Source organism: Colletes latitarsis, chromosome 12 (assembly GCF_051014445.1).
Source record: "Colletes latitarsis isolate SP2378_abdomen chromosome 12, iyColLati1, whole genome shotgun sequence".
NCBI lineage: Eukaryota > Metazoa > Arthropoda > Insecta > Hymenoptera > Colletidae > Colletes > Colletes latitarsis.
The window spans coordinates 27,119,109-27,129,586 of record NC_135145.1 but is presented as its reverse complement, the minus strand read 5'-3'; the positions used below and the strand labels follow the sequence as shown (position 1 = coordinate 27,129,586).

Below are 10,478 nucleotides of genomic sequence, written 5' to 3'. Positions count from 1 at the left end.
CACACCCAACGTTACTTCATTTTATACTTTCCTTTGCAACTGGCCAATTTTATAAATGGAACAAAATCCACATCAAAATTTTCCATTCATTTTTCAACGTCTCACAACTACGTCTCTATTTACTAAAAAGGATGGAAATTAGAATACGTAATGTTTCAATTTAAATGTTTTTGTAGTTTCCCAATTTTTCATGAGCAAGTATTCAAGTTAAGTTATTATTTAACTCGTTAACTTCCAGTCAATTGTTACCTATGTGCATTCATGTTACAATGCACATAAATACAAAGTATTATACAACAAAAGTCTCTATTTTCTCTCTCACATTTTGAACAATATATAAAATACATTTTTCACACCCAACGTTACTTCATTTTATACTTTCCTTTGCAACTGGCCAATTTTATAAATGCAACAAAATACACATCAAAATTTTCCATTCATTTTTTAACGTCTCACAACTACGTCTCTATTTACTAAAAAGGATGGAAATTAGAATACGTAATGTTTCAATTTAAATGTTTTTGTAGTTTCCCAATTTTTCACGAGCAATTATTCAAGTTAAGTTATTATTTAACTCGTTAACTTCTAGTCAATTGTTACCTGTGTGCATTCATGTTTCAATGCACACAAATACAAAGTATTATACAAGGAAAATTTAGAATCAACCAAGCGTGCATGCATATTATTTGCAATATGTATTATAGCACTCTGAACATCTGCTATCGCTTAATTATCATTGATGTTATGAAAATGCATAGGAATGACGCGCGTGTATTATTATGCTTATTATGGTACGACGAATAAAACATTTGATAACTTTTGAGTGAGGAATGCATTAATTTGGATACGTGAAACAGTCACATATACAGCTGAGAATAATTATTGGATCACCTGTCCAAATAAATTCCCTGCTCAATAAGCTATCCCACATTTTAAGTTTTAAATATTCTGCATAAAGTAGATAGTCAATAAAAACATTACCAAATATTTTATTTATACTTCATACTTAATCTATTTCCTATTTTCTCCTGGTTAACCTTGAGAAAGATTTTAATGGGGGATTCTGGAGGCCAAAATAAGACGAAAATGAAGAATATCAATTTGTTGATGGAGGCTTTGATAAAAAGTTATTAACGTTTAAAGTTTCAGCAGTAATTAATTTTTTTCTCGAAAGTGGGTAGGATTTTGAGGGTATGTGTGATGACCAAAAATGATTGTAATTGACCCCTCCAGACGAAAATATTTTTTTTAGAACGATATGAAATTTTTTAATTTTGTCGAAAAATTTTGTACTTTCTCGAATTTTTTTCTCGAGAGTGAGTAGGAATTCGGGGGTATGTATAATGAACAAATATGATTGTAATTCACCCCCGCAACTGAAAATAATTTTTTCAGAATTAATTGAAAATTTTTTTTTCCACCGAAAATTTAGGCAATTTCGGTGGAGTTTCGGAAAGGAATTTTTTTCTCGAAAATGCGTAGGATTTCGAGGGTATGTATAATGACCAAAAATGATTGTAATTGCCCACTGTAATTAAATATAATTTTTTTAGTATGATTTGAAATTTTTTAATTTCGTCGAAAAATTTCAGTACCTACTTGAATTTTTTTCTCGAAAATGCGTAGGATTTCGAGGGTATGCATAATGAACAAAAATGATTGTAATTGCCCACTGTAATTAAATATAATTTTTTTAGTATGATTTGAAATTTTTTAATTTCGTCGAAAAATTTCAGTACCTACTTGAATTTTTTTCTCGAAAATGCGTAGGATTTCGAGGGTATGTATAATGACCAAAAATGATTGTAATTGCCCACTGTAATTAAATATAATTTTTTTAGTATGATTTGAAATTTTTCAATTTCGTCGACTTTGAGCATCTATCCCCTGTCAATTCTTCTTAAAAATTAGTTTTTCATTTTTGATAATTTTATTTGATGCCCTACAGAAAAGTTGTCTAATACTTTTTCGTAGGTATTCATGAGCATTACTTTAGAAAAAAGTTTCATTGAATTATAAAGACTATTGTAGGAGTTATGGCTGTTTTTTAATGTTTAAAAAAGCAAACGACGCGTATTTAGGTGACAAAATTAAAATTTTTCAAATCGTTGTAAAAAAATTATGTTTGTTTACAGGGGTCAATTACAATAATTTTTGGTGAGTAGACATACCCTTGAAATAGTACCCACTTTTGAGAAAAAAATTCGAGAAAGTACAAAATTTTTCGACAAAATTAAAACATTTCAAATCGTTGTAAAAAAATTATATTTAATTACGTGGGTCAATTGCAAGCATTTTGGGTCATTAGACATACCCCCAAATTCCCACCCACTTTCGAGAAAAAAATTCGAGAATGTACAAAATTTTTCAACAAACTTAAAAAAATTCAAATCATTCTAAAAAAATTATTGTCGATTGCAGGGACCAATTACAATCATTTTTGGTCAACAAACATACCCTCGAAATCCTAACTATTTTCGAGAAAAAAATTCGAGAAAGTACAAAATTTTTCAACAACATTAAAAAATTTCAAATCATGCTAAAAAAATTACATTTAATTACGTGGGTCAATTACAAGCATTTTGGGTCATTAGACATACCCTCGAAATCCCACCCACTTTCGAGAAAAAAATTCGACAAAGTACAAAATTTTTCGACAAAATTAAAAAATTTCAAATCGTTCTAAAAAAATTATATTAAATTACGTCGGTCAATTGCAAGCATTTTGGGTCATTAGACATACCCTCGAAATTCCACCCAGTTTCGAGAAAAAAATTCGACAAAGTACAAAATTTTTCGACAAAATTAAAAAATTTCAAATCGTTGTAAAAAAATTATATTTAATTACGTGGGTCAATTACAAGCATTTTGGGTCATTAGACATACCCTCGAAATCCCACCCACTTTCGAGAAAAAAATTCGACAAAGTACAAAATTTTTCAACAAACTTAAAAAATTTCAAATCGTTCTAAAAAAATTATATTAAATTACGTGGGTCAATTACAAGCATTTTGGGTCATTAGACATACCCTCGAAATCCCACCCACTTTCGAGAAAAAAATTCGAGAAAGTATGAAATTTGTCAACAAAATTAAAAAATTTCAAATCATACTAAAAAAATTATATTAAATTACATGGGTCTATTACAAGCATTTTGGGTCATTAGACATACCCTCGAAATCCCACCCACTTTCGAGAAAAAAATTCGACAAAGTACAAAATTTTTCGACAAAATTAAAAAAATTCAAATCGTTCTAAAAAAATTATATTAAATTACATGGGTCAATTACAAGCATTTTGGGTCATTAGACATACCCTCAAATTCCCACCCACTTTCGAGAAAAAAATTCGACAAAGTACATAATTTTTTGACAAAATTAAAAAATTTCAAATCATTCTAAAAAAATTATATTAAATTACATGGGTCAATTACAAGCATTTTAGGTCATTAGACATACCCTCAAATTCCCACCCACTTTCAAGAAAAAAATTCGACAAAGTACAAAATTTTTCAACAAAATTAAAAAAATTCAAATCGTTCTAAAAAAATTATATTAAATTACATGGGTCAATTACAAGCATTTTGGGTCATTAGACATACCCTCAAATTCCCACCCACTTTCGAGAAAAAAATTCGAGAAAGTACAAAATTTTTCAACAAACTTAAAAAATTTCAAATCGTTGTAAAAAAATTATATTAAATTACGAGGGTCAATTACAAGCATTTTGGGTCATTAGACATACCCTCAAATTCCCACCCACTTTCGAGAAAAAAATTCGAGAAAGTAAAAACTTTTTCGACAAAATTAAAAAATTTCAAATCACGCTAAAAAAATTATATTTAATTACAAGGACCAATTATAATCACTTTTGGTTAACAGACACACCCTCGAAATCCCACCCACTTTCGAGAAAAAAATTCGACAAAGTACAAAATTTTTCGACAAAATTAAAAAAATTCAAATTGTTCTAAAAAAATTATATTAAATTACATGGGTCAATCACAAGCATTTTGGGTCATTAGACATACCCTCGAAATCCCACCCACTTTCGAGAAAAAAATTCGACAAAGTACAAAATTTTTCGACAAAATTAAAAAATTTCAAATCATGCTACAAAAATTATATTTAATTACGTGGGTCAATTACAAGCATTTTGGGTCATTAGACATACCCTCAAATTCCCACCCACTTTCGAGAAAAAAATTCGAGAAAGTACTTCAAAGTTTCAAAGTTTCATCAAAATCGAATCCGGAAAGTTCACCAACAAAACAAGTGCAATCTCTATTGTTAGCAACTCATGTTCCCGGATTTGAGATCATAATCGTCTCCAGCGTGCCTGTGAGACGCGGTCTGGGCAGCAGCTCCGCCCTGGTCGTCGCGTTCTACACGTTTCTCGAAGCGATCACGAATATGCGAACGGGGAACATTCTGGAGAAAACGCTGGCGTGTCACATGGCGGAGAGCCTAGCTACAGGGTCGCACGACCTTCGAATCGCTGATGTTTTGGCTACCATAGTCGCAGACGAGGACAAGATATCCTCTTTCGATGCACTATCTCTCAACATCAACATGTACGATTGGGATTCGATGGAAAATGAGCTGATCCTCATCGAATGCCCCAATCAGGATGTTGAGGAATCGAGAAGGTCTCATCGCAGAGAAATCCTGACCATCATGAACACTGCAGCTCGATGGCGTACGCATGCAGATGGTGGTTTGCTGGAGTGTCTGTTTCCAGAAGAGACGATGAACATGGCAAACAGTGTCATCGATGAGGATGAAAGAGCTTCGCAGATGGTAGATGCTATCAGAGCAGAACAGTGGGACGTGTTGGGTAGGATCATTGAACAGTGTCTCTGGTATTAACGTAATTTGTAATTATTTGCATAGTATTTATATTATATAATTCATATAAGCAATTATTTTACATAGCTTGATAAAACATTACATCGAACGTAAATATGATATATTATTTAGGCTGCTTTGCATATATAATAGTAAATCCTGTCTCCCATTTCAATATGTTTCCAAAGTTGCTTATTTAGGTATCGTGTGTTCCCCCGAATAGGAAAACTCTTGTGGGAAAACTATCATTCTGCGCTTAAATGCTTCGACTCTTTGCCAGACAATATCGAACGTATCATGACTGCGTTGGAAAGTACGAAGGAAATTTTGGGAGCCAACATCATCATTGGCCGTGGTCACAGTACATCCATAGTCGCATTGGTAATTATTTTAAATAAAAATAAGGAATTAAGCTCTACTCTCTTTTAACTTATCATTAATGGAAAAGAAAGAAAAATACAAATAAAAAATATATTTGATTGATTGCTACGTGAAACGTTGAAAGGCATATACGAGTCCTTTATATGCTCAAAGTCGGTTTCAATGTTTATCAATTATCATAAATCTACATCTTCCAACAGGTACGAAGGTCGAGATTCAGAAGTTTCATCTCTTTGTTGAATCGTATGAAGGTTTCGCAACGGTATCATAGGATAAAATCATTTCAGGGTGCATCTATACTTTACACGTATGAGCGTAGCTTCATTCATTGGAATGGCACGGAACAACATTGCCCAAAGTTTCTAACCAAATATTACCTTCGTGACAGCTTTGAATCGAACGAACAGAACTACGAACCCACCAAAGCAATATCCCTGTTCATTCCGCAGGGTTCGCTGTTCGATTAAACTTCATACTCCATCTATCGATGGAAGTAGTCTGTTTTACACGTAGGAACCTTTGCGTCTGTGTACATTTAATTACTCTTACATTAATTCAACCGTTGCTTTTATCACACATACGACAGATCATAAATGAGTAAAAAATAAGAAAAATGTTCCTTGTAAAACGATTTGAACGGAAAATAATACGTAGAATCTTGCAGAATTGATCTCTTTAATGGAATGTGTATTTGATTGGTCAACACTCGCGCACGAGTCGCGCATGCGCATGGTAACGTTCAGTTTCACCTTTCTCTTTCGCGCCCTTAAGTCCTCTACTTTCCCCTCCTACTTGCCCCTTTCACATTTATTTTTCCCTTTCTCGCAATTGAGAGACAATATCGTAACGTAACTCATCCCTGTAATTAGGTACAAAGAAACGAAACTCGTATTTTGCACATCACATTACTAAGAGCACTTAAACCACGCGACACTTAAGTGCGTTATAAAAATACGCAATATTGTTATAGTAAAATTTATAGTTTCCAGTCCAAACGACTGCATTTACTTGTCAAAAAAGGTATTCTCGCATTAGAGCGTACGGTAGTCTCGTTCACTTATTGTTGTTCTATAAAATTTCCATGAAAATGCTCCGATTCCCATCAAACATACGACTAAGATAATTCCACCTAGAAAAAGTTATACAAGATGTAACTATGGGGGAATGCTACGCTCTTAAATCTCGTTTTACTTGGACAAGAGTCAAAGAAAAGTCTAGTCGATGAAGCTAACGGCTGCATGCGAATGTAAAGTAACACGATCACGATAAACATAGATATCAATCTAAAATGCCTACCTAAGAAACTGAGGCCATCGAAATGTCTCTCCTTATAAGGTGGCGTTGGAACTTTTGTCGATACAGGAAGTGCAGTTGTGACCGGTGATGAAATAGCAGTCGACATTTCGCTTGTAGAAGTATGAACAGTAACTGGAGCTGTAGTCGGCGTAACTGTAGCTTTAGTTGTAGGTTTGTCCGTAGGTTTGTCTGTAGGTTTGTCTGTAGGTTTGTCTGTAGGTTTGTCTGTAGGTTTTGTTGTGGTTTGCGTTGAAGGTAACGTAGTGGACACTGTCGACTGAACAGTGGTACTGTTAGGATTGGTAGTAACAGGGCTGACTGTAGTAGCGTTGTCAGTAAGTTTCCCGGGAGTATCATTCGTAATTGTTGGTTCCATAGAACCAGGCGTAGCAGTTATATTCGCTGTCTGAAGAGGGGCAACTTTACTACCTTCTTGCGCCGTAGACACTGCACAAAGAATCAATATTTTGGGTGTTATTAATACTACTATTTAAAAGAAGCAACTTAGATATCTTTCGCAATATGAATCAGTTGTTTTAATAGTTGTTATGTTAGCAACGTAGTTCTTTTAATGAGCGTCACATAAAATTCAACTCGTAGCAATGAATTTAATACTACGCTTGTGTTTCCTGATAGTTTGTTAAGTAACGTTTATTGAAAGAAGTAATTATGTTTAAGGAAGACTACTTAGATATTTTTTGTAATGCGAAAGTTCTAATAGTTGTAACGTTGACAACGTAATTCTTTTAATGAGCATCACTTGTAGAAATTCAACTCGTAGCATTGAATTTAATACTACGCTTGTGTTTCCTGATAGTTTGTTAAGTGACGTTTACTAAAAGAAGTAATTATATTTAAGGAAGGCTACTTAGATATTTTTTGTAATGCGAAAGTTCTAATAGTCGTAACGTTGACAACGTAATTCTTTTAATGAGCATCACTTGTAAAAATTCAACTCGTAGCAATGAATTTAATACTACGCTTGTGTTTCCTGATAGTTTGTTAAGTGACGTTTACTAAAAGAAGTAATTATGTTTAAGGAAGGCTACTTAGATATTTTTTGTATTGCGAAAGTTCTAATAGTCGTAATGTTGACAACGTAATTCTTTTAATGAGCGTCACTTGTAAAAATTCAACTCGTAGCAATGAATTTAATACTACGCTTGTGTTTCCTGATAGTTTGTTAAGTAACGTTTACTAAAAGAAGTAATTATGTTTAAATAAGGCTACTTAGATATTTTTTGTAATGCGAAAGTTCTAATAGTTGTAACGTTGACAACGTAATTCTTTTAATGAGCGTCACTTGTAAAAATTCAACTCGTAGCAATGAATTTAATACTACGCTTGTGTTTCCTGATAGTTTGTTAAGTAACGTTTATTGAAAGAAGTAATTATGTTTAAGGAAGGCTACTTAGATATTTTTTGTAATGCGAAAGTTCTAATAGTCGTAATGTTGACAACGTAATCCTTTTAATGAGCGTCACTTGTAAACATTCAACTCGTAGCAATGAATTTAATACTACGCTTGTGTTAAGTGATGTTTATTGAAAGAATTACATTGTTTAAGAAAGGCTACTTAGATATCTTTCGCAATACGAAGCACAACTTGTTCTAATAGTCGTTACGCTGACAACGTAATTCTTTTAATGAACGTTACTTATAAAAATTCAACTCGTAGCAATGAATTTTATACTACGCTTGTGTTGAGTGACATTTATTAAAAGAATTACATTGTTTAAGGAAGGCTACTTAGATATCTTTCGCAATACGGAGCACAACTTGTTCTAATAGTTGTAACGTTGACAACGTAATTCTTTTAATGAACGTTACTTATAAAAATTCAACTCGTAACAATGAATTTAATACTACGCTTGTGTTAAGTGACATTTATTAGAAGAATTACATTGTTTAAGGAAGGCTACTTAGATATCTTTCGCAATACGAAGCACAACTTGTTCTAATAGTCGTTATGCTGACAACGTAAGTCTTTTAATGAGCGTGACTTGTAAAAATTCAACTCGTAACAATGAATTTAATACTACGCTTGTGTTAAGTGACATTTATTAAAAGAATTACATTGTTTAAGGAAGGCAACTTAGATATCTTTCGCAATATGGAGCACAACTTGTTCTAATAGTTGTAACGTTGACAACGTAATTCTTTTAATGAACGTTACTTATAAAAATTCAACTCGTAACAATGAATTTAATACTACGCTTGTGTTAAGTGCCGTTTATTGAAAGAATTACGTTGTTTAAGAAAGGCTACTTAGATATCTTTCGCAATATGGAGCACAACTTGTTCTAATAGTTGCTATACTGACAACGTAATTCTTTTAATGAACGTTACTTATAAAAATTCAACTCGTAGCAATGAATTTAATACTACGCTTGTGTTAAGTGATGTTTATTGAAAGAATTACATTGTTTAAGAAAGGCTACTTAGATATCTTTCGCAATACGAAGCACAACTTGTTCTAATAGTCGTTACGCTGACAACGTAATTCTTTTAATGAACGTTACTTATAAAAATTCAACTCGTAGCAATGAATTTAATACTACGCTTGTGTTAAGTGACGTTTATTAAAAGAATTACGTTGTTTAAGGAAGGCTGCTTAGATATCTTTCGCAATACGTAGCACAACTTGCTCTAATAGTCGCTACGCCAACAATGTAATTCTTTTAATCAACGTCAGATAAAAATTCAACTCGTAATGATGAAATCGTAGCAATGAATTGAATTCAACGCTTGTGTTATCTGATATTTTGCAAAGTTTTTGATTTGTAGAAAAAATTGTGTGAATAATGAACATTTAAGAAACAAAAGTGTTAAAATTTCAAAGTTGAAAACAAGAAATTTTTAAAATCGATACTGGGAAATTTGTGTACAGAAATATCGAAGGTCGAAATATCGAAGGTCGAAATACCAAAACTATTCGAAACATCGAAAACATAACGGGTGGTCTCGCGCAAGTGACCGCGTCTGCTGCGTAAAATTGAAAAAATGAACGCCACTTGCTCGAATCTTTTCCTCATATGGCGAAAGCTGCTGGCATTTAACACGCGTTAAATACATTTTTATATGATATTCGAAGGCACAAATCCGACAAACTAAGATTTTACAAGTTTCAACGTTGTTAGACGCGAAATGTTGCAGAATGGAGGAACGCAAATCCAGTTTCTACTCACCATTGTGACCAGCGATGCTGCAGCTCGTCGTGGCCAACAAAATACAGGTTATATACACTAGTCCCATTTTCGTGGCCGGAATGTAATTTCGGGAATGTACTTCTCGAAGTCAGGTACGATGGGAAAATTCTATGAACGAGTCGCAGATACGTGCGACGCGGGCTTCTGCTGGAGTCGAACTGATCGCTGGCGTCGGCCTCCGCCAATTGCAACTGTCGAGAGCAGTGGCGACGTCGACGCTGCGTAACTCGGTATTTCGAACGAGCCCACCAGGTGGCGCACGTGTAGTCCAAATAACGATATAGAATTTTCTAGTTTTAATTTATGAAAAAAGGGTTAATATGATCGATATTGTAACTTTGATTCATATGATAACACTATATATATATATATGTTAGAATGTATAGTGTTATATATGTAGATTAGTAGATACGTGTTGATGTATAATACAGTTTTTTTAGAATTTGTCCGCCATTTTGAAATCGTGGCGATTATTTTGTAATAGAGTTGAAAGTATGGGGTTTGTAATATTATGTTTATATGGAATGTTTCGGTGGTTTAAGAATTAGAAAATGTGGGGAATTTTGTTTAGATGGACGCAGGGCTGGCTCAATGAATACGGTGCCCCCGGTACAATATTGATTGATGGACTTAAAATTTTTAGAGATTGTTGTTATTGTTTATGTATGGTAAATTGGAGGGAAAATCAATATTATAATTTAATTTAATTTAATTTAATTGAATTTATTAAATTTAATTTATATTT

The 10,478-nt window shown here is 33.1% G+C and overlaps 2 protein-coding genes across 2 annotated transcripts; one reads left to right on the top strand and one right to left on the bottom strand.

Annotated features, from left to right (window-relative positions):
- The first annotated feature begins 4,304 nt into the window (after window positions 1-4,304).
- Window positions 4,305-4,893, top strand: LOC143349035 (uncharacterized). Its single transcript, XM_076779886.1, has one exon. The coding sequence runs from the start codon at window positions 4,413-4,415 to the stop codon at window positions 4,866-4,868; it is 456 nt and encodes a 151-aa protein (XP_076636001.1). The 5' UTR covers window positions 4,305-4,412; the 3' UTR covers window positions 4,869-4,893.
- LOC143349033 (uncharacterized) lies at window positions 4,874-9,919 on the bottom strand. The gene is made up of 3 exons (XM_076779885.1): window positions 9,713-9,919; window positions 6,525-6,971; window positions 4,874-6,357 (listed from the first exon to the last, which is right to left on the bottom strand). The coding sequence occupies exons 1-3, from the start codon at window positions 9,777-9,779 to the stop codon at window positions 6,260-6,262; spliced, it is 612 nt and encodes a 203-aa protein (XP_076636000.1). The 5' UTR covers window positions 9,780-9,919; the 3' UTR covers window positions 4,874-6,259.
- Window positions 9,920-10,478: the final 559 nt, after the last annotated feature.